We start from the raw sequence: 23,640 nt of genomic DNA, 5'->3' as shown, positions 1-23,640 counted from the left end.
GATGAGGAAGCTGAGGTCCAGAGAGAGGAAAGGGCCCACCCAGTGTCACACAGCAAGCTGGTCGCAGAGGTAGGACTAGAACCTGGGTCTGTGTGACCTTGAGGAACTCTGCCTGGTTAATTCAGCCCTGGCCTTTAGCTCAGGTGATTGTAGCAGGTAAAACTGCCAGGCACTGTGCTGAGCAGTTCACCCACCTCATTCACAGACATCATCGCCTAGACCCTGGGAAGGTAGGTACTGTTACCATCTCCCTTTTACAAAGGAGGAAGCTGGGCAGGTTAAGTGACTGGCCTAGGGTCATTGGGCTGACAAGTGGCAGAACCACATCCTGCCCTCAGAAGGTGAAATGTGTCCTTTAATATTATCCTTTGCTGGGGCCCCAGAGATGGTTGCAATGCTAGGGGGTCAGTGGCAGAGCCAGGCCCGTGGCCAGCAGTGTGGCTACTGCTAAGGGCCAGAAATGCAGGACTCTTCCTCTGCTGTCTTCATCCCCTCAAGTTACAGAAGGGTACTAAGTGCTTCCCAAAGCTGGAACCTGAGAGATGATCACTCCGATGAGTTTGGGGCTCTGACTGATGATTTTTCTCTAGTATGTTACCTCTTTATATTAGTCTATCATTTTATGGAGCTTCTGCAGATCTTCCAAAAGTATTAAATTTTTCCCCCTCGACCTGTGAATTTTCATGGATTATCTGAAAAGAAAGCCTTCATAGTTAACAGTTATGTTTCCCTGTGGCTAGATAAGAAAGATGTTTGTTTGGAGCAGGAGGGGGCTGAACTGGAATCAAGGAGAACAAAATTCCTTTAAAATCCCTATAAAACCACTTCAAACCCACTGGGAAGGCTAAAATTAAAAAGATAGACAATAACAAGTATTGATGAGGATGTTGAGAAATTGAAACCCTCAACATTGCCAGTGGGAATGTCAAATGGTACGGCCAAAAAACAGTCTGGCAGTTCCTCAAAATCTTAAACATAGAGTTACCATATGACCTAGCAGTTCTACTCCTATATATAGATGCAAGAGAAATGAAAACATATGTCCACATAAAAAAACTTTCACATGAATGTTCATAGAAGCACTCTTCATAATAGCCAAAAAGTGGAAGCAATCAAAATGTCTATCCATAGGTGAATGGAAAAACAAAACGTGGTACAGTCTTAGAGTGCAGTATTATTTGGCCATGAAATGGAATGAGTACTGATACACGCTATACCATTGATGAACCTTGAAAACATTATGCAAAGTTAAAGCAGCTACACACAAAAGGATTGTAGGATTCCATTTATATGAAATGTCCAGAATAAGACAAATCCATAGAGACAGACAGTAAATTAGTGGTTGCCTGGAATTGGGGGCCAGTCCTACTGATTGACTACTGAATGGTATGGAGTTTCTTTTGGGGTTGATGAAAATGTTCTAAAATTAAGTAGTGATGATGGTTGCATAATTCTGGGGATACACTAAAAAGCTCTGAATTGTACACTTTAAAAGAGCAAAATTTTATGATATGTGAATTATATCTCAGTAAAACTATTGTAACAAGAAAACAAATTCTTCCAAACCATTGATGCTGTATTTCAAGAAGAGGGGTGGGGATGTCAGGACGGAGAGCAAGGATGGACTTCTGTTTTTACTTAGTGAAAGATGGAAATTGAATTTTTAAAAAAGCCTCTCCTTCAATCATGTTTCTGGGAACCATTACAAGTGCTATCCCTTGGCTGACCCTGGGTGCAGGATGCATTCCCTCCAAGAGGGAACAAAGCAGAGATTCACTCCAGTGGTGCGGAGACAGACAGGCAGCTGCTTTTAGGCTGTGGGATGCATGCCATCTGGTCTCAGCACATGGCTTCACATGCCTGGGGGTCTGGTTCTCCACCTGCATTTTACAGGTGTGGAAACTGAGGCCCACCTTGACAGTCATGTAGCCCAGATCATGCATTGGGTTAGTTGTGAATCCAGGACTCCTGGGTCTCTGACCCCCATCTTAAGCAGTTTCCACTGTATCAGATGGAAGGTTCCCAGTTACAGTGCAGATGATATCTCTATCTGTCAAAGTCTCAACGTCCCTTTGAGGCAGGGGGACATGGGAGGGGTCAATTCTGAGTGACAAGGAAGTCTCAGAGCAGAAGGTGTCACCTGGGGAAGGTCTGGAGGATCAAGTGAACTGTGAAGGTGCCTGGAGGTGAGGGGGTGTGGGGAGTAGGCAGGGGGCAGGCTTGAATGTCTGAGGGTTTGGAAATCCCTGGTTGTGCAGCCAGCCCTTCCCTCCATCCACTTCCAAGGTCTTTCAGCTGCTCTGCTAATTAGGGTAGGCATCCTGTCTCCTCCATCTCTAACTTTCCAGCTCCCAGCGAGCAGCCCTGAAGCCCCCTGCCCTTCCTCGCTGAGCTGGCAAACTTCAGAACGGTCCCAGCCTATGTCAGAGGAGCCAAAGGATGTTACATCTGCAATCTGGCCTCCTTCATACATATCATTGTACGAGCAAGGATGGAGTCTGGGGCCAGAGTGCCCACCGACAGTTTCTCAGTGAGGCAAGCGTTCCTTTTTTATGAGTTATTAACCCATTCTGGCTGTGCTTAGGGTTATGGCTCTCAGTGAGTGTCACTAGGACGGGATTTAATGGGCAGAGCTGGACAGCCCTGGGCTGGGTTACAAACTGTTTGTCCCCCCACGTGGATGCACATGTCCTTTTACGACTCTAGGCTGCTGGAAAGGACTGTGCTCATTTGGAGGGTCATTTAAGGTAATGAGCTCTGGGCAGCTTTAATTTATGTTGCTTTTAAAACACAGATCGACTCAGAGGGAGGATACAGCTCTGTGGAGACTAGACTGGGGGTTTAGAATTTGGCCCTTTTGTGGGCTGGCCAGAAAGGACCTACTGCATGCCAGGCAGTGGCAGCTTTCCCCTTCGTGTTCTCATTTAATCCCACAATGAACCTACATAGTCATCCCCACTTTACAGATGGGAAACAGAGAGATTGGGTGACTTGCCCAAAGTCAGAGTGACTCTACTCTGATCTGATGCCAGAGTTCCAGGCCACTTGGTCTCTAAACTTACAGTCCTGACTGCCTAACCCTTTTGCTGATTTTTCCTGGCATGTGTCCTCTCCCTTGATTTACAGATTTAAAAACAAACACACAAAAACCAAAGGCATGGAAAGGTTAAGTAACTTGCTTGAAGTGATAGAGCTGGGATTCAAACCAATCAGCCTGACTTCTGAGCCCACCCTCTTGACTAGTACTTCTGCACTGTACTTTTTTTGAGACCAGAGATAGTGCTTTAGTCATCTTTAACTTTTCCATGTGTTAGCTCCTTGAAGTACATGCTAATTCCTATTTGTTGAATAAGTGAGAGACGGATGATTGGATGGAGATAGAAGGATGGCCAGATGGGCGGGTGAACAAATGGATGCACGGATGGATGGCTAAGTGGATGGGTGGTTGGATAGATGAATGAATGGGTGGAGGGATGGATGCATGAATGGGTAAGTACATGAAAGAACATATAGATGGGTAGGTGGGTGGGTTTAGAAGGCTTTCTCATATGTAATATATTGTTATGGTCAAATAAGCTATCTGGAGACAGCATTTCAGTTATGATTTTGATGGGCATTATCCATAATATCTATTTGTTCACCAGTGCCTATAGTTTAGAGTCTAAAACACAAAGGATTCTTAATAGGTATTTTTTTTTTTGAATGACTGAAAAAACAGACAGGAACCATGCAGCTAAAAATACAGAGTGTCACAGCCTTTGCAAAGGACCCATCTGAGAGGTTTATGTTGACAGACTGGTGAGATGGATGGGATATGTCACGGTTCCGTGTCTGTTTCCCCAAGGGAAGAAGTGGTTACACAGGACACAAGTTCTACTAGGGCCTGTTGGAACATTTGGGTGGAAGTTGTCAAAAACATTTCTCAGAGCTGTTTTCTTCTCTGTATTTGAAGATCAGCCTGGTAGCAAATATGAAGGATCTGTAGGGGCAGCTCTGTTGACCCTTGTGGTGGTAGAATATTTTCTTTGCTTATTAAGTGAATGATTTCTATCCAAAATCAGGTCTGTCACTACAACTTCCATTGAATCTGCAAAGGCATTGGATTATACTTGCTCTTTTATATTGTGAAAGCATATTTTTAGTGACAGTTTATCTACATTGTTGTGTTCACAATCCCTAAATAGGACAGTGAAATAAATGAATCAGAAATATCATAACACCCAAACCTTTGTCTCCTGAATTCCATTCTAGATCTTTCTTGAAAACTGAAGTCAGAGGAAGTAGAATAAAAGATCATGAGCCACATCTCTGGCCATAGCTGAGGTTGGTTTCAGATGGATGGTCGGTGGGTCAGAGTTAACTGTGTTTATCTCTGTGAGGTCTGTGGGTCTCCAATGGTGAGCAACATAATGTTAGTCAAACTGTTACGGAGTAATAATTATGTGAAGTCACATACTGTGATTTCATGGGTGTTATCACTTGGGGTGAGGTCATAGTGTTAGCATATGTTAAAAATGAGTCGACTTAAAGACAACAGTAGGTAGGGGCGCCTGGGTGGAAAGACAACAGTAAGTAGGGGCGCCTGGGTGGCTCAGTCGTTAAGTGTCTACCTTCAGCTCAGGTCGTGATCCCAGGGTCCTGGGATCGGGCACCAAATCGGGCTCCCTGCTCGTCGGGAAGCCTGCTTCTCCCTCTCACGCTCCTCCTGCTTGTGTTCCCTCTCTCTCTGTGTCTCTCTCTGTCAAATAAATAAATAAAATCTTCAAAAAAAAAAAAAAAGACAACAGTAGGTAAATAGTAGAACAGCTGTATGCAGCTAGAGCTGAACTGGTAATGGAGAGAGCTCCCATTTAGTGAGTTATGTGTTGGGCATGGTTCTAAGTGTCTTACATTATGTAACTCATTGAATCCTCCCAACAGCTCAGTGAATTAGGCAGCCCTGAGGCTTGGTGAAGTTAAACACAGCCAGTACTGAGCTGAGACAGAATTTGAATGCAGGCAATCTGACTCAAGAGTATGAGCTCTAATCTCTGCCCATTACCACCTCTCAAACAGAAAATAAAATAATAACACAGACAATAAAAACAAAGCCCCCGGGGGCGCCTGGGTGGCTCAGTTGGTTAAGCGACTGCCTTCAGCTCAGGTCATGATCCCAGGGTCCTGGGATCGAGTCCTACATCAGGCTCCCGGCTCAGCGGGGAGCCTGCTTCTCCCTCTGACCCTCTCCCCTCTCATGCTGTTTCTCTCCTGCTCACTCTCTAATAAATAAATAAATAAATAATCTTTAAAAAAAAAAAACAAAGCCCCATTTTGCCTGGTAACCTGAGACCCAGCTCCACACATTGGTGCACTGTGGGAACCTGACTGGGCCTCTGTTTTCATATCTCTAAAATGGGATCAGGCATTCTGATGAGGGAGAGGCATTCTCTGAGGCAATGTGTATTGGTCCAGATTTGCCACGTGACCTTGAGCCAACCCCCCCCCCTTTCTGGGGGTTTGGCTTCCATGACAGTCTCCCCAGTGTCACCCATGGCTCTGTTTTGTGGAATCCAACCCTCTGCTTGGCCTTAGGTAGCATCCAGTGCTGGCAACCTCAAGGCCCAAGGGCACCCACTTTTTTACATCCCAAGTCGAGCAGAGCCTCGCCCGACAGCCTGAGCTTTTGGGGCTGAATCCCACTGGCACCAGAATATCCCTGAACAATTAAGCGAGAGGGTGACACAATCAGATTGGGTTTTGAGGAGGTTTCCTCTGGCTGCTGGGTGGGGAACAGATTGGAGGCCAGCCAGGGTGGAATGGGAGAGAACAGGAAAGCCATCGTCACAGACGTCCAGGCAAGAGATGGCTTGAGCCACAGAGCTATGACAGATGCCAGTGGAGTCAGAGAAGACTTAAAGGTAAATTCGGGAGAGGTTTTGTGTTCAAGTAGAAGCTGGCTATGCGAGGAAATGCTGAGATTTCCAGCTTGCTGCCTGGGAAGATGGTGATACCCTTCACCTGTGGGAGGCTTGGCTGGGAATCCTTCCCTCCTGCACAGTGCATTTTAGAGAGGCCTGGCATCTACCTTCTTTTCCTTAATATGGAGGAAGAACCGTCCAAGGACACAGTTAACTGCTCCATCCCTCACCACTAGTAGTTATCCTCCACAGAGCATAATGGGCTCCTGCTGGGGCTTAATGTGGTCATTCCTCTTGCAGGGGGAGAAAGCCTCCAGTCACTGTTTTAGGACACACACAGTGCAAATTGACTCAAGAGGCTCTAGAGGGAAGGGAGCTGGGGCTCCTCCAGGAGACTGGTCTATGCAGTCACTTTCCTGAAGGAGACTCTGAGCTCCCTAAAGCAAGTGTGGTGTTCCTCTGACCCCCAGTGGCCCCTGGCAGTGTAGAAAGGGGCAGTGAAGGAGGTGTAGGGGGGTCCTAGGAGGGGAGGTGCTCACAAGCCTTTTTACACCTCGGCGGTGGTATAGGGCTTGCTGCAAATCCACTGTTTGCTCTCATGGTTTGAAAGAAAAGGACAACGAAGTCAATTCTGAAAAAGAAGAAAGAGGTCTGATCAGAAGGGTAGCCAGTTGGAGAGTAGAGTGAATTATGGCTCAGCCCGGGTCAGGACTTAGTTTGTGTATCTGCACACAAGAGCAGACTACAGTTGCTGCCACACACAGTTTGTCCACGGAAGCCCAGGCAGGAATAGCCCACCTTGTCCCTGATGGGTCTGACCTCATGGCCCCAGTGTGGACCGGGGGATGCCTGTCCTGCTCTTGACACAGCCCCTTGGTTCTTGGGTTCCAGGTGTCCTGGAGATAGGTATCCCCGGTTCTGGCTCCTGCAGTAGTTGAGAAAGAGCTCCAAGGTGGCCCCTAGTGCCACTGTAGCCTAAGGCTCAGTTTCTCTAGTCCTGATATCCCCTACCCTGGCCATGCTTCTCCCTGAGGTAAGAACAGTGTCCCTGCCCACATGAGGCCTGGGCTAACATTGGCCCAGCCACTCCAGCAATTGGATGCTCCCTCCTCTCCTCCAGTCTGTCCATCCATCCATCCATCCATCCATCCATCCATTATTCCTGCACCTCGTTGTGGGATTCCCAGAGGGCAGAAATAAGTATTTGATTAGAATTTAATAAGACCGGGGTACCTGGGTGGCACAGTTGGTTGACTATCTGACTCTTGGTTCAGCTCAGGTCGTGAGATTGAGCCCCGCATCAGGCTCCGCGCTCAGCATGGAGTCTGCTTGAGATTCTCTCTCCCTCTCCCTCTGCTTCTCCTGCTCGTGCTTGCTCTCTTTTTTTTAAAAAAAAGAATTTAGTAAGACCAAATGCCTGGATTTTGAGTATGAGCAGAAATTTTGTGAGAAGTTGTCTGGGACCACATTGCCCATGGCAGGAGAGAGCTATTGAAGGTTTCCAAGTAGGAGAGGAGCGTGGCCTGATGCCTGTTGTGAAGCAACCACTCTGCTGGGTGGAGAGGGAGACCCGGAGCAGGGAGCAGAGCAAGGAGGTGGTTGTCATGGGGTTAGAGCCTCCTCCGTGGGGATAGTTTTGAAGTCAGAGAAAGGAGGGTTCTTCTACTCCAGGTTGGTTTGTCACATGCTGCTTCTCCTGGAAACTTCCCTGTGCTGTCACAGAGCTCCTTCTCCTCCTGCTCACAGCCTCAGAGCAGTCCTCTCTGACCTGTCCAAACAGTTCCCCCTTATTATTCCTTCTTCTCCTTCACGTATCATAATTTATGCTCGTATATTCGTGGTTCCTTTTTTGAAACAGGGACCGTGTCTGCTTTATTTGCCACTGTGTTACCCTCTGCCTATCTCTGTGCCTGGCATAAAGCAGGCAATCAATAAACATGTATTGAATAAGTGTGGTTAATTAATTAATGGCAATGCCTAGGTCATAGTCATAGTCGTATACATATGAGTTTGTTATCTCACCTGTGCAAGCATTGATCCTCACAGCACCAGCCAAGAAAATGAAATAGGTATCATTATCCCCCAAGGTGGAAACTGATACCCTGAGTTGTGTCTTGTCCATGATCTAGCTGATGACAAGGCAGGGACCAGGGTCTAGAATGCACATCCTGGAGCGTACTGCATCACTGCATCCCTCATTCAGGCCCAGAGGACATGGCCACCTTGGGAACGGACTCTGCTGCCTGACCAGGCCAGTCCAGACTGCCGGACCAATCAGATTGAACATCTCTTGCCCTCACAGTAATTATTTGTACCCTCCAGCATCACAGCCTGCCTCGTATCTAACAGAGAGACAGGTCTGTCTTAGCATGTGTAAGGGCACTTAGGCAGCAAAGAGCATGGTACATTCAGGGAACTACGAGGAGGCCAGGATGGCTGGAGTGGGAGCATGTAGGGACAGTTGGGCTCGTGTCTTACTCAGTTCTAGGTCCCCATGGAGGGCAGGCATGGAGCTTTGCACACGGAGCACTCATTAATGGCTTGTGGCATTAATAGGGCCCCTGGTGTATTCACTTTGCCTTTGCTGGACAAGGAGCTCTGACCCTCTCTTTCCTCTGCTCTGACCCCAGCGCCTACACAGAACCTTATAAGGTCTGCCCCATCTCGGCGGCAGCCCCCAAAGAGGACCTATCATCGGATGAAGAACAGGGAAGCTCGGAGGAGGAGGAGAGTGCTCCAAGAGACCCCAGCCTCACCCACAAGGTAGGGTGCCCCGCCGTGGGCAAGGGGCCAGTGGGTTGTGGGGAGTCAGAGATGTACAGGCCGAGAAAGGACGGTGATGACCAGCGTACCCCCTGTTGGTGAGGAGGGAGCTGTTTCCCAACGGCTGGCCCCAGGTTGGATACAGAGGCCGAGTCACGGCACAGCTGAGGCTGCAGCGGTAAGAAGCATGAGGAGACACGGGGCCCTGCACTGGTGATGTGGGGTGAATGCTCCTGCTGACTTCTGGGTCTCAGGAAGTTTGGGGCTTCCCAGAGCCCTTGGGGATGAAGTGAAATAGAACTGCATGGTTTGGATCAAGACAGACCTGGATTCTAATAACCTCAGGCATCTGGACCTCAGTTTCCTCATCTGTGAAGTGGGAATCATGAGGACAGTTAAGGGAAGTGTGTGAGTTTCATTAACTGAAGACCGTTTTGGAATGAAAGTTGGTTTCCCATACCCTGTGGTGGTGCTTAGGGGCTGAGAGAAGAGCTGTTGTTTGTCTGGAGGCAGACGGTGAGTTGGGTCCCTGGTGTAGGGACCAAGTCACAGTGGCAGCCCAGACCTCTTAGTGGGCACTGGGGCATGGTGATAATTATATATGCTCGCCTAGGGTGCATGGGAGCCTGTGCCTCACTTCCACTCGCTGGCTTATTGTAGTCCTTCCACACACTGCTTCTTGGAGCTTGGGTTTGTCCCGAAACAGAGAAGTGAAGAACTTGCCTAGGATCATACGGCTGTTACTCCGTGTCATCCAGCAAACACCATGAGGTGCTGGGGGCCAGGAATTTAGACCCCGAGGGACACCCCAGCTGCAGGGAGACAGGCTAGGGAGGTTGAGACCAGCTTGACATTTCCCCCACCACATCTTCTGGGCCCCACCTGTCTGCAAAGGAGTAGCTGGGGAGGCCAAGGAGCATCACCTCCTACCTGACTAGCCTCCTTCGGGCACCTCATCTGGTGTCTGTCTCCCACTCTTTGTCATCCTCTCCTTCCAAGGCTGGCGTAGGCGTATCACGCTGATTAAAGACTGCTCCTGCGAAGCGCTCAGCAGAAGTGCCTGGCACTTGCCAAGCTTTGTCTAAATGGTCAGATCTTTCATTTTGTTTTCATACCCTTGATTTCAGTTCATTTATCTCTCTGCTCAGGGTCTTCATAAAGTTCCCCCCCCCCCAGGGCTGTGGGAATGCTGAAAGGGGTTTTCCCACCCAGCTCCTCTTCAGTCCTTCGCCCTTGTGGCTTCTGACCCTTCCTCTCCGTCTCTGGATAGAGTGTATTGTCTTCCGCAATCCATGCCTCTTTCACTCCTTGCAACCAGTTCAAGGTCGATACCACCACCCCTGTGGTGTGGTGGTAGACACAGAAATTAAGTAAATTGCCCAAGGCCACTCTGCTAGTGATTGAAGGGGTTGGACTCAAAACCAGGTCTGGCTGGCTCCAAGCCCTGTGTTTGTTTGTTTGTTTGTTTTCCCCCTGTAGCCCTGGAAGACTTCTCTTACCTCTCCACTTCTTGTCCTCTCCCCCAAAAGAACTGTTGCCTCCTTGAGGGCAAGGGAAAGGAGCTTTGAGTTAGTGGTGCCAGTTAGAGATGATTGTGGCTTTTCTGGGCATCCCCTGGAGTCGCGGAGCCTGGGAGCAAAAAGATAGTTGCTATTTGGGATTTGGTCCCCACTCTGAAGTTGGGATTTGGTCCCCACTCTGAAGTTGGGAATTGGGTCTGGGTACCAGGCCAGGAAGAGTTGAAGGGCTGACAGAGCAGTGGGGCATACTTTCTGTATCTCAGGGTCCCCCACCTGGTGCTGGTTCCCCACCATAGCACCAGGTTCTCTGTTAAACCTTCCTCTGGGACCACCTGCATCTCCTCCTCCAGCTGTGTAACCACTGGCCAGTCACTTCCCATTATAGGACCTCAACTTCCCCATCTGTAAAATGAGAACATGAATAGTAACTGGGCTGTGGGAGGGTTGAATGAGGGCACTGATGTAAAAGTGCCAGCATATAGTAGGGGCATAATAACTATCTGTTGTTCCTGTCTGGGAGGCAGAGGGGGAGAAGGGAGGGTCCTGTTTGCTCAGGACCATTGCAAAGACATGAAGTCCTAGGGCCCTGGACATTGGTGGTCATCTGGTTCAGTTTCCCAGCCTTGTGATCTCCAGGCCGCTGCATGGACACCCCCGGGAGCTTGCAGGAGGTGGGGTAGCATAGGGAATGAGAGGTTCAAACTCAGCTTTGATGCTTGCTAGCTGAGTCACTAGCAAATGGACAATTTCTTAAGCACTCTGTTCCTCCGTTTCCCCTTCTGTGAGACTGGGAAAACAATAGTGGTGCCTACTTCACAGTAGTTCTGAGAATAAATAAATATGAGGAGACGAATGCCTGGCATGCAGTAAAACACACAAAGGTCAGAGTGGGTGGGACCGTGGTAGGACAGGGAAGCACCCTGCACAGGGTCCAGTCAAGCTCAGTGATAACGGCAGGGTTGCAGAACTGAAGCAGCTCCTGCCTGGGACAGGGACCCCTCATGTGCCCTGGAACCAGAGCTACAGAGAACCAATCAGTGGCCAGCCAAAGGCAGGGCCCGCTAGCATTCTGTCACTCTGAGAGCACAGACGGAGAAGCGTGGGTGTAGACTCCTCGTGGCTGGTCAGTTCGCCCTTGGGAGCCCAGCCTTCTCACCCAGCAGATGTACTGAGCATCCCTTCCCTTCTGCCCTCGAGGCTTTCATAATGAACCACAGTGGCAATCACCTTTAAAAATCAAGTTTTCGTTGCACGAGGCATGCTCTGCTGGATTCTCCTCATAAAGTGTGAAGTCATTACAGGTGAGGGTTAGATGCCCTGGGGTACTCATTCCTAGTTCCTGTGTCCCCAAGGAGGTAGCTGTGGTATGCAGTTTGGTGTGTATCTTCCAGAACCTTTTCCCTGTATTCACCTATGTGTATCATTCAGTATGAGTGGAAAATGGATTAGGTATTCTTTGTGGAGTCGTTGTTTACATATGTTGAATCATATCAAACTGTAAGAAACCTGGCGTAACTTGGTTGCATTCACTCACTGGTATCTTACAGAGATTTTTGCATATTGCTACATAGCGTTCTGATTTTTTTTTAACTGCTGTATGGTATTCCCATTTATGGGTATGCTGTCCTTTGTTTTGCTATCCCCCTGCTGAGGGACCTTTACAGTGTTTCTAATTTTTAGGCTCTACCAACAGTATTACATTGCACTTGTTCACACACCTCCATATGCACATGCTTCTCTCTAGGGTAGATCTCACAAGGGGATTGGTGGCTCAGAGAGGCGCATTTTCAGTCTTCGTACCTGCTGCCACAGTGACCCCCAAGAGGCCGTGACAGTGCACCTCCTCCTGGCAGCCCTCAGTGTGGGAGAGTTCGCCAACTGCCGGGCCATGTGCAGCTGTGAAGGGAGATTTCTGGAGGGAGCAATCTTTCCTGGCTCCTCCTTGCTGTAGAAGTTTGGGTGGTCTGGGGGGTGGGGAGAAGGAGCATTCACTCCTCTTTCTTTCATCTTCCACCGTCTCTGAAAAGTCTACTTCCCCAGAAGGCAAAGACCTCTCCCGCTCTGTGCCTCCGCCACATGGAGCAGGGAAAAGGAGCCAGATTTCCCATTTCCAGCCACCTCCAAGGAGCAGACCTAGGGAAAGTGTGAATGATAGTGGAATTGCTTTTCCCGGGCCTCAGAAGGTGTGTTTGGGGTGAGCCCCACGCTTCCTAGAGTTTGATGTAAAAACAGATGTGAGGTGGTGAGCTCCAGTCTTCCCGATGTTTTGAGGTGGCTGCATCAGAGAGAGACTTGGAGCAGGACCGGAAGCTGAACCCAGCTGTCCACCTGCCTGTCTGAGACAGGTGAGACTTCTCCCTCTCTTCCACTCAGAGATATTCAGGGGGTGTGGGTTAAAGGAAAGAGGGGGCAAGAAAGGAAAAGCAAGAAGGACATAAAAACAGATCCAGCTGTGAAAGGAGACAAAGGCTGTCTTGGCATGTCACTCCTCCCTGACAGCAAGCCCAGTTTTCAGACTAACCGAGACTTTTCAAGCTAAATACCAGCTCCCTGTAGACCAGCCCAGGAGTTCGTGACCTCTCTGAGCCACCTTGTCCCTCCACCTCCTCCTCCCTTTGTCTGAGTCCTGTTGTCACCACGTTTCCCCGACGGGTCCACCCTCGAGCACAGGCCGAAGTTTGCCCTGTCCTCTGGAACAGGCCTGTCCTGCCATGATGCCCTCCCGGGCCCCGCCCAGACAGGTCCTCTTTTCCCTGGCTGCATGCATGGTCCAGGCGGCCTGGTCTGGGCCTTCTTGCTGGCCTCATGCCCCCAGGCCTTGCACCCGCCACCTTGCCCTAACGATCTGCTTGAACCCTGGTTATTTCCACTAGACCAGTCCCCCACCTGGCTGAAATGTTGACACATGCTTTCTCCATGCCAGTCTTCTCAACCATTTTGCAGCCCTGAACATTGGCTCCATGGCATGTGCTCACTCCTCCTAGTCCCTGAGAGGCCCTCCTAAGCCTGCAGAAGCTTCCTCAGGCTGCAGCCTGTTCCTTCCCAGAAAACAACCTTGTCCCCTGGCAAACATGAACTCTCTCCCTTCTGCATCTTCTCTCTGTATCCTCACTCAGTTTCTCCCCATCCCTCTTCTCAGCAGAAATTTATTTACTAAGTACTCACTGAGCACCTACTATGTGCCAGGCACCCTTCCAAGGGCTTAAGATACAATAACCATAAGACAGACCAGGTGCCTCCCTGCCCTGGTGGAGTTTCTACTCAAGTGAAGGAGATGTTCAGTTAGAAGGCTCCTAAGGTGGGTTTAGGCAGTGAAAGTGCTATAGCATCAAACACACAGAACAAACCTTGGTGGTGGGAGCAGGGCGCCAGGGGTGGGACGAGGGGGGAAATTTAGGCGGAGAGGCTAGAGAAGGCTTTTTTCCCAATTAAAAAATTTGTGTTAAAATACACATAACATAAAAACCCACCATCTTGGGGCACCTGGGTGGCTCAGTCGTTAAGCGTCTGCCTTCGGCTCCGGTCATGATCCCAGGGTCCTGGGATCGAGCCCTGCATCGGGCTCCCTGGTCAGCGGGAAGCCTGCTTCTCCCTCTCCCACTCTGCCTGCTTGTGTTCCCTCTCTCGCTGTGTCTCTCTCTGTCAAATAAATAAAAATCTTAAAAAAAAAAAAAAAAAAAACCACCATCTTGACTATTTTTAAGTGTCCAGTTCAGTGGCATTAAGTACATTCACCCTGTTATACAACCATCTCTACCATCCATCCACAGAACTCTTCATCTCCCCAAACTGAAACTTTGTCCCCATTAAACACTAACTGCTCACCCCCTTCCCCAGCCCCTGGCAACCACCATGCTGCTCTCTGCTTCTACGATTTTGACTGCTCTGGGGACGTCATGGAAGTGAGATGGGGTCATGTGGAATTTGTCCCTCTGTGACTAGTTTATTTCACTGAGCGTAATGTCCTCAGGGCATATCCATGTTGTGGCCTGTGTCAGTTTCCTTCCTTTTTAAGGCTGAAGAATATTGCACTTGTATGTGCACATCACATTTTGTGTGTCATTCATCCATCGATGGGGACTTGGGTTGCTTCCACTGTTGGGCTATTGTGAGTAATACTGCCATGAACATGGTGCACAGATGTCTCTTCAAGACATTGCTTCCAGTTCTTTTGTGTATGTTCCCAGAGCGGAGTTGCTAAATCATGTAATTCTCTTTTTAATTTTTTGAGGAACTGCCATACCATTTTCCACAGTGGCTGCCCCATTTTACATTCCGACCAGCAGTGGGGAAGGCTTCTAGTTTCTTAGAGAAGGCCTTTATGACGGGGAAGAAACCTTTCAGCAGGGAGCTGAATGGCATGAGCCAGCAAGAACTGGCAGGGTCTAGGGACAGCATTCTGGGCAGAGGACAGCAACACAGAGGCAGGAAGGCGGGAATGAGCCTCAAGAGCTAGACCAGGTCAGTAGATGGAGCACAGGAGAGGGAGATGGGCTGCAGAGATTCTTTAGGACCTCCCTCAGCCCACAGACATACTCACGTCTTCCGCACTCCCCCACCTCCCTTCCTGCCCACATCTGCCCTACACAACCCTCCCTGACCTCATAAGCCAGGGTCTCCATGCTGTCCGCCTCACATCCTGAGCCTCAGCTCTGGTGGCCTCTCCACCTTGGGAGTTCCCTCTTCCCTTGGTTTTCACTGGCTACCTTCTGTCCTGGTTCTCTCCGTACTTCTCTGACCATCCAACTCTGCGCCTCCACACCAGGCATTCACTTCCCAAGGCCCGAGCTCTTCAATCCCCATCCGTCATCCTGTGCTCTGCTCAGGCAGCCCATTCCAGGCCAGCAGCCAGCCCTACTCAGGTGCTGTTCCCAGAGCTGACCTCCTGGTCTGACCCTTCTCTGCAGCCCCACACTCCAGCTTCCAGCTAACCTTTTGGTCCCTTCTTGGAAGGCCCACAGATACTGTCGTCCCCTCTTATTCACAGTTTTGCTTTCCGTAGTTTCAGTTGCCTGTGATGAGTTTGATCTAGGAGCAAGTGATCCTCTTTCTGACATAGATTCAGAAGGCCAGTAGTCACCTAACACCAGGTCACAGCACCCACATCATTTGTGTCACTTCATGTCATCGTGTAGGCATTTTATCATCTTACATCCTCACAAGAAGAACCAGGGTGTGTACAGTACTATAAGGTACCATATAAGGTATTTTTAGAGAGGCCACATTCACATAACTTTTATTGTAATTGTCCTATTTTATTACTAGTTACTGTTGATCTCTTACTGTGCCTACTTTATTTTTTAAAAAAGATGTTATTTATTTATTTATTTATCTGAGAGAGCGCCCACGTGCCTGCATGAGCAGGGGGAGAGGCAGAGGGAGAAGCAGGCTCCCTGCTGATGCCCTGCGGGACTCAATCCCAGGACTCCAGGATCCCAAGGCTCCAGAATCATGACCTGAGCCAAAGGCAGCCGTTTAACCCACTGAGCCACTCGGGCACCCCCTGTGCCTACTTTATAAATTAAACTTTATCATCGGTGTGTGTGCCTAGGAAAATACATACTATATACAGGCATACCGCGTTTTATTGCACTCTGCTTTGTTGTACTTCGCAGGTACTGCATTCTTCACAAATTGAAGGTTTGTGACAACCCTGCAGTGAGCAAGTCTGTTGGCACCATTTTTCCAACAGCATTTACTCATTTCGTGTCTCTGTGTCACATTTTGGTAATTCTCACAGTGTTTCAAACTTTTCATCATTATTGTATTTGTTATGGTGATCTGTGGCCAGTGATTACGACTCAGCATTTTGTAAATACATTGTTTTCTGGAGTAATGCTTTTCACACTTAATAGAAATATAGAATGGTGTAAACATAATTTTTATACACCAGGAAACCAAAAAACTCATTTGACTAGCTTTTTTTTTTAAAGATTTTATTTATTTATTTGAGAGAGAGAGAATGAGAGAGAGCACATGAGAGGGGGGAGGGTCAGAGGGAGAAGCAGACTCCCCGCCGAGCAGGGAGCCCGATGCGGGACTCGATCCCGGGACTCCAGGATCATGACCTGAGCCGAAGGCAGTCGCCTAACCAACTGAGCCACCCAGGCGCCCTCATTTGACTAGCTTTACTGCGATATTTGCTTTATTATAATGGTCTGGAAAGACCCACAATATCTCCAAGGTATGCTCATGTGGGGTTTGGCACTATCTGTGGTTTCAGGCATCCTCTGGGAGTCTTTAGACATATCCCCCAAAGATAAAGAGGGTCTACTGTACCTCTGACTCAGCACATCCCAAACTGAACTCAGCATCTTCCCATCCCTTTGGCCTGCTTCCCCTCTTGTGTCTGCCATTCTGGGTGTTGGCACCAGATTCTAAAGATTTGAAATCCCTGGCATTTCATTTCTATTGTCATGTGTTAATCACAGATCAAATGAAAATCAACAAACTCCAAGGCCTTTGGCCAGGCATCATGAAGGATTCAAAAACAAGTTCTTTCCATTCTTCAAACCCACTTCAGGGTCTTTGCACTTACAGTTGCCTCCACCTAAAGCACTCATCCCACCCTTTGCACAGCTGGCTAAGGGTTTCAAATTAAATATCACCTCCTCAAAGAGGTCTCCCCTGCTCACTCTGCAGTGCTCGGTTGCAGCATTCCTGTCTACTTCCTTCCTCATACTTATCTCAAGCTGTGATTATGTCTTTCTTTTTCTGCTTACTTGCATGCCAGTTGCCTTTCCCCGTAAGAATAGCTCCAAGAGGGCAGGGCCACGTTTCTTTTTAAGATTTTATTTATTTGTTTGAGAGAGAGAGCGCTTATGAGGGGTGGGAGGAGGGGCAGGGGAGAAGCAGACTCCCCGCTGAGCAGGGAGCCTGAGGTGGGGCTCCATCCCAGGACCCTGAGATCATGACCTGAGCCAAAGGCAGACGCTTCACCGACTGAGCCACCCAGGCACCTCCAGCGCCACACTTCTGTTCACATTTGTGTCCTTACCGCCTGGCACATAAAATAGTACTCAGTAAATATTCTTGAAAAAACTAATAAATAAATGAATACATTAGACTCAGTTCCTGCAGTCAAGTAAGGAAAACAAACTTAGATGCATGACAGTTTAATAAAATGAAAACCCTTGTTTGGTCCTGTATAATTTACTTTGCACAGTGAGGGGCAGAGCTGGGAGCCAGCCCAGCTTCTCACCAGCTCCCCAGTAATAATGCAGAGGGTGTGACAGTTCAGCAGACTAACACAATAGACATTTCAAGGTAGTGTGACTGGAGGAGGATGAGGGATGCAGACTCTCAGAGACCAGGGGCTCAGGTCTGGAGGCGGCCAGGGCACCTGCATGTCCCACACCCCTTGTTCAGAGTCCTGGAGGGCTTGGGGACTGTCCGGAGCCAACAGGCTAGGTACGGAGACAGTTAGGATGCCCTGACCCTCAGAACTTGTTCTGTGGCTTGATTTTCCTCTCCACTTTGTCTAGATGTGCCCGTGGCCCCAGTGTGGGATTGGGGCCTCCATCACACTCACCCTCCCTTTCTCCTTCCTGGTTTCCTGGCAGCTACTCTGTATACCTAGTCTGCAGCCCTGTTGCCCAGAGTTGGCCATGGAGACCTGCAGCACCCCAGACTCACCACATCAGGATCCCCAGCAGCGTGTGTCTGCTCACTGAAGTTTGAGTTCTGGCCTGTGTACGTCAGCCAGCCAGTTTGTATGGAGCCCCCACAGGGCCCTCAGCCCTCCGAGTGCCAGGAAAGAAGCCAGTCGGGTGCCCAACCATGGGGCGCTCACAGCCAAGGTGGAGCGTGAAAACGCTGCTGACACGATAGTCTCCAAACCTTAAATTTATGTTTTATGCTCTTTTCTGAATGTTCTGTCTCAGGAGTTAGAAACAATAGCTGCCTGTGAGATAGAACAGTTGTGGGGCAGCCCCAGTGTCCTCAGCTGTGTGAGCTAAGCTCCGAACAGGGTAAGTGGCTCAAGTCTTAAGAGTCTGGGCAATCAGGGAGGCTTCCAGGAGGTGAGGCCTTAATACTTCACAAAGGAGAGTAGGATGTAGTGAAGTGGAAAGGAGAAGGAGGGTACATAGGAGGCTCAAACAGACAGAATGGAATCTAGCCATTGACTGGCTTCTTGAGGTCATGGCTGGCCCTTTCTTGACCTGAAGTGAGATGGTGAGGACAGGAAGACCAAATATTGTATGAGCCATGACTGGCCTTGTCAAACAGTGAGAACTTGCCAATCGCAGTTACAACCACTCTCTTAGGATTCTAGAAGCTGAGAGAGCTGACAGGGGCATTTTGATATCACTTTGTTTTGTTTTGTTTTTTAAAGATTTTATTTATTCATCAGAGAGAGAGAGAGCGGCAGGCAGAAGGAGAGGGAGAAGCAGGCTTCACGCTGATCAGGGAGCCCGATGCGGGGCTTGATCCCAGGACGCTGGGATCATGACCTGAGCCGAAGGCAGACGCTTAACCATCTGAGCCACCCAGGCGCCCCTGTTTTGTTTTGTTTTTAATTGCGGTAAGAGCACTTCACATGAAATCTACCCTCTTAATGTCCATTGACGGATGAATGGGTAAACAAAGTGTGGTCTCTTCAAACAACGAAATATTATTCAGCCTTAAAAAGGAAGGAAATCCCGTCACGTGATATAGCACGGATGAACCTGGGGGACATTGTGCTAAGTGAAGTTAGCCAGTCGCAGAGGGACAAATACTGCATCATTGCATTTACACGAGGAATCTAAAACAGTTGAAGCAGACGCTAGAATGATGGTTGCCAGGGGCTGGGGGAGAGGGACATTGAGAGTGGCTATTCAGGGGGTATAGTGTCCCAGTTATGCAGGAGGTTGCTTTGTCTCACAGGAAGGAAAACTAAAGCTCATGGAGAAGCCATCGCCTGCTGAGGGTTATCAGCAGGTTCGAGGCAAAGTCTGCAGTAGAAATCAGGTTTCTTGATCTCTTGTTCGGGGCCTTCCCAGATAACATGCTGCTTCTGTGAATGTATTACAAACTGCAAACCAAAGGTTCCTTCCAAAACTAAAAGTTTTTTTAAAGCATCTAGGCCAAAGCCAGACTCACAGCAGCCTGGCTTCAGGAGCTAGAATAAGACAGGTGTCAGCATGAACTGGAGGCAGACACTGGGTCCTGGGGGAGCCAGAGGACTTCTGTCTGGTCCCACCTTCTCCCCGCCTCTTCCTGGCTGGTGTTGTCTCTCTCTCACCATCTTTATCCCTTCTCTGCCTCCTGTGGGAGCACAGCTGACAGCTGGGATAAAGATGAGCCATGTCTCCCTGAGCTGTCTTTGAATTTCCCAGTGGCCGCTGAAGGCTGTGCTGGAAACCCTGACCTGAGTCCCCAGGGGCTCAACAATGTCTGTGATGGTGGTGCCTGGAGGAACTTCAGAGACAACGCTCTCCAGGAGTCTGGTGCCACCTTCGAGTCCTGAGCATTCTCCCTTCTCCAGATGTGACCTCAGAACACTCCAGCAAGCCCCCTCACTGGGACCCTCACAGGATTTCCCCAGGGCTTGAAACAGCCATGGAAGGCAGCCCCTCCCCCCTTTTGGGTGGATTTTTCTTTCAATGGGCTGTGTGGCTGAGGAGGCTGGCAAATCCGGAGCATCAGGATGCCCACCTTGGTGCTCTGCAACCCCCTCCCCCCCAGGATTAGTGTGTGACTTAGAGACATTTACGGAGATTATAGGGGAGTGCTGGCATAGGGACCTGCAGGAACCGAAAAGGCCCAGAGGTAGGGAAAAACAAGGTGTAAAACGGAGTTCCGTGGGGCGTGGAAGAATGTAGGAGAGGTGTCCGGAAAGGGTCTCTAGGCTGAGTCACAGGCAAAGGGTAGGACTTAGCAGTGCCTCAGTTTCCTCATCTGCAAAATGGAGGTAATAAGAATAGTACCTTGCTTGTAGGTTGTTGGGAGGATTCAGTGGGAATACATGTAAAAAGCTAGAGCCATTCTTAGCACATACTAAGTGTTCAATGAATGTTAGCTGTTCTGTTAAGTAGCTTTATTATTATTACTACCACCGTGTTACAGATGAGGTTGAGGGAAGAGAAATCACGTGTATAAGGCATAGGTGTAGGAAGGGGTGGAGCCCGGAATTTGAACCCAGGTCTTCGGACACCAGAGCACAGGCTCTCAGCATCATTCTGAAGGATAAGTTCTTTCTGCAAGTGCTAGGGAACCACAGGAGCCACTGGGGGCTGTGAGTGACAGCAGAAGGTGGCCACCACGACCTAGGATGGATTGGAGTAGGTGAAAGACTGGAGCTCCCAAAGAGCTAAGAGACAAGCTCAGTTGAGGGTGGAAGGATGCTAGGAGCTCTGGTCTAAGATGGGGACCAGAAAGCTCATCACTTCTAAGATAGGGCAGTTCTAGTGTGGAGAAGGCCCAGGCTAGGTGGAATGGATGTACATGTGGCAAAAGACATCAGAGAAGGTATCAAGGGGCTGAGAGGCGGAGGGTCCTGGTAACTACAGATAGGGAGAACTGAGCCAAGCGCCAAGACCCCAGGACATGGGGCTTGACCAGGGGCTGGCAGAGACAAGTGTGGAAAGAAAGAGGTGGCTGTTTAAGGGCAGGGCAGGTGTGAAGCCAGGAGGCCTGTAAGCGGGGAGGGTGGTGAGAAACCAGGAGCTTTGGGGATGGTTTCTTCCTCTTCTGTAAAGTAGGACGTTGTGAAGAAGGACCGTGTGGCCCCTGGGCCTACTTGGGACCATCCTGAGGGCCAGACCATAAAGGCGGGGGTTCGTTGGCCTGCTTTTCACAAAACAATAATTATTACTATGACTATTACACAGTGATAATGATGCCTCCCTCCTCTGTGGCTCTTCACTGAGAAGAGCTTTTCCACCTACAATCCTGTATGAGCTTTGCAACAGCCTCTAAAACAGCAGTTGTCAAAACCTTTTGGTCTCACACGTCTCTCTCCTCTTAAAAATGATTGAGGACCCCAAATTTTTTGTTTCTGTGAGTTTTATCAGTCAGTATTTACCACATGAAAAGGTAACACTGAGAAAAATTTTAAACATCTCTTAATTCATTTAAGAGTAACAGTAATAGGTCCATTGCATGTTAACATAAATGGCATTTTTTATGAAGGATAACTTTTCAAAAAAACTTAGTGAGGAGCCTAACACTGGTTTCCCATTTTTGCAAATATTCCTAATGTCTAGCTTCCTAGAAGACAGCTGGATTCTCCTGGCTGCCTCTGTGCTCAGTCTGTTGGAATTGTTGTTTGGTCCAGCTTCACAGATAAGTAGTTGGAAAAGGGAGACGGAACCCCAGAGGTTCTCAGGCCACGCTTGAGGAACTGCTCTTCTAGAAGAAGGCTAAGCACCCACATGTAATAGCTGGAGAAACTGAGGCATGGAGACAGAGGACTAGGGCTCCTAGCTCTTTCTGTGACTGCTACCAGGAGGGTCCCTAAAGGAGGACTAGCCCTCCCATCCTGGTCCCAGAATATCCTGGGGTTGACTGGCTGGTTTGCCTGGGGCCTGGGGAGGAAGTGCAGGACTGGGCGGCCCTGGGGAACTGGGAAGATAAGCTGCTTCGGCCTTGGGCAGAGGGGCCAGCGGTGGCCTGATATAACACTCACAGCATCAGCCTGAGAAACGCGATAGCGCGGGCCCTGGTGCCCCCAGCCCCCACACTCCTGGGAGGAACCCTGTTCCCAGAAGTCTGTCCCTGGACACTGCCGTCAACCTCGGAGTTCATTTCCTGGTTAAACAAACATCTATATTAAATGGCCCGGTTGGGCAACGCCCAGTAGCAGCTTCTGAGGAAAGCCTCAGGCACATGGCCTGCCAGGCCCCCTTCTTGTCCGGCTGGTGAAGACACATCCATCATCGGCAGAGTCACTCAGGCAGGACAGCCCCATGCGTCCCACCCAGAGTCTGCCCGTCTGGCAGGAGAGGTTGAGAAGGACGTGCAGAGTGGCCCGTGCCCCAGTCTGCCCCTGACAGCTTTGAGATCGAAACAATAGTAATGGTGACAACTCTGAAAGTTGGGGTGGGCCTGACCACTCCCATCCATCATCTCATCGTCTCGTCCTTGCACGGTGGGAGTGCTGACCCCATCTTCCGGATGAGGCATGGATGCATCTGAGGGGGGCTTGCCCTCAGCCGCATAGCCACTCGTGGCCTGGCTGGGATGGGGTCCGGGCATCCTGACTTCCAGCATAGCTCTCTTTCCTTTGTAGCATGCTCCGAGGTAGGCACTGCTCCAAGACTCGGAGATCAGAGAGAACCGAGTCAGAGGACTAGCCTGGGCGCCCCCTGGAGTGCCAGACTCCTGCTACCACCTTTCCAGCGCAGGTGAAGAATAGGTGTTTCCAACTTGAGAAACCCTGCCATCTGTCATGAGCAGAGATGCCTTTTACCGAGTGCTTACCGTGTGCCAGATGCACTGCTAAGTGCTTGGTTGTTGAAGCCAGACTACCTGGTTTTGAATTTTGGCTCTGCCACTTACTAGCAGTGACTTTGGGCAAAGGTTAGAACTTACCTGCGCCTCAGTTTCCTCATCTGCAAAATGGAGGTAATAAGAATAGTACCTTGCGGGCGCCTGGGTGGCTCAGTCGGTTAAGCGACTGCCTTCGGCTCAGGTCATGATCCTGGAGTCCCGGGATCGAGTCCCGCATCGGGCTCCCTGCTCGGCAGGGGGTCTGCTTCTCCCTCTGACCCTCCCCCCTCTCATGCTCTCTCTATCTCATTCTCTCTCTCGCAAATAAATAAAATCTTAAAAAAAAAAAAATTAAAAAAAAAATGAATAGTACCTTGCTCATAGGTTGTTGGGAGGATTCAATGAGAATACATGTAAAAAGCTAGAGCCATTCTTAGCACATACTAAGTGTTCAATGAATGCTAGCTGTTCTGTTATTAAGTAGGTGTTATTATTATTATTATTTTATTACCGCTGTGTTACAGATGGGGCTCAGAGAAGAGAAATCACCTGTTCAAGGGCACAGGTGCAGGAAGGGGTGGAGCCCAGGATTTGAACCTAGGTCTTCTGACATCAGAGCACGCACTCTCAGCATCATGCTGGATGACAAGTGAGAATTGAGTCACAGGCCTTTGGGAGATAGGAGGTCATCTTGTCTTCATTTTATAGGGGAAGAACCTGAGTTTGAGATCTTCTGACCCCTGTCCTTTCTCTACAAAGTCATTCTCTTGATGGAAACTTGACCACAGGATTTCTTAGCTGTTAAGGCTCGTCCTGGCAGAATATATTTTCCATTGCGAGGGTTTTGTTTACAAAACCTTTCACATGTGGGACTCTGCAGGAGCCCCTGCTTGGGAGGAGTGAGCTACTCTTGTCCACAGAGCCCCACACTAGCCTTGCAGATGCAGAAGGCAGACAGTGAGTCACTTTTCGGCGCCTGTGGGAGGGCGGGAGGCCAGGTGAGGCTGCAGGCCTCTGCAGGCCTCGCTGTTTTCCCCTCCTGCTCC

The 23,640-nt window shown here is 49.4% G+C and overlaps 1 protein-coding gene across 4 annotated transcripts in view; it reads left to right on the top strand.

The window, feature by feature from the left end:
* The window catches only part of FGD5 (FYVE, RhoGEF and PH domain containing 5), a 123,829-nt gene that overhangs the window by 43,386 nt on the left and 56,803 nt on the right, over positions 1-23,640 (top strand). For all 4 annotated transcript variants that reach the window (XM_081801602.1, XM_081801597.1, XM_081801592.1 and 1 more), the window contains exon 3: positions 8,528-8,660. In XM_081801602.1, the coding sequence (XP_081657728.1) occupies positions 8,528-8,660 (133 nt within the window). The remainder of the gene's footprint in view (positions 1-8,527; positions 8,661-23,640) is intronic.

Source organism: Leptonychotes weddellii, chromosome 1, assembly GCF_054177405.1.
Source record: "Leptonychotes weddellii isolate Sample4059 chromosome 1, ASM5417740v2, whole genome shotgun sequence".
In the NCBI taxonomy this organism is placed as follows: Eukaryota; Metazoa; Chordata; class Mammalia; order Carnivora; family Phocidae; genus Leptonychotes; species Leptonychotes weddellii.
The sequence above is the reverse complement of the archived record's forward strand: the minus strand, read 5'-3'. Positions and strand labels throughout refer to the sequence as shown.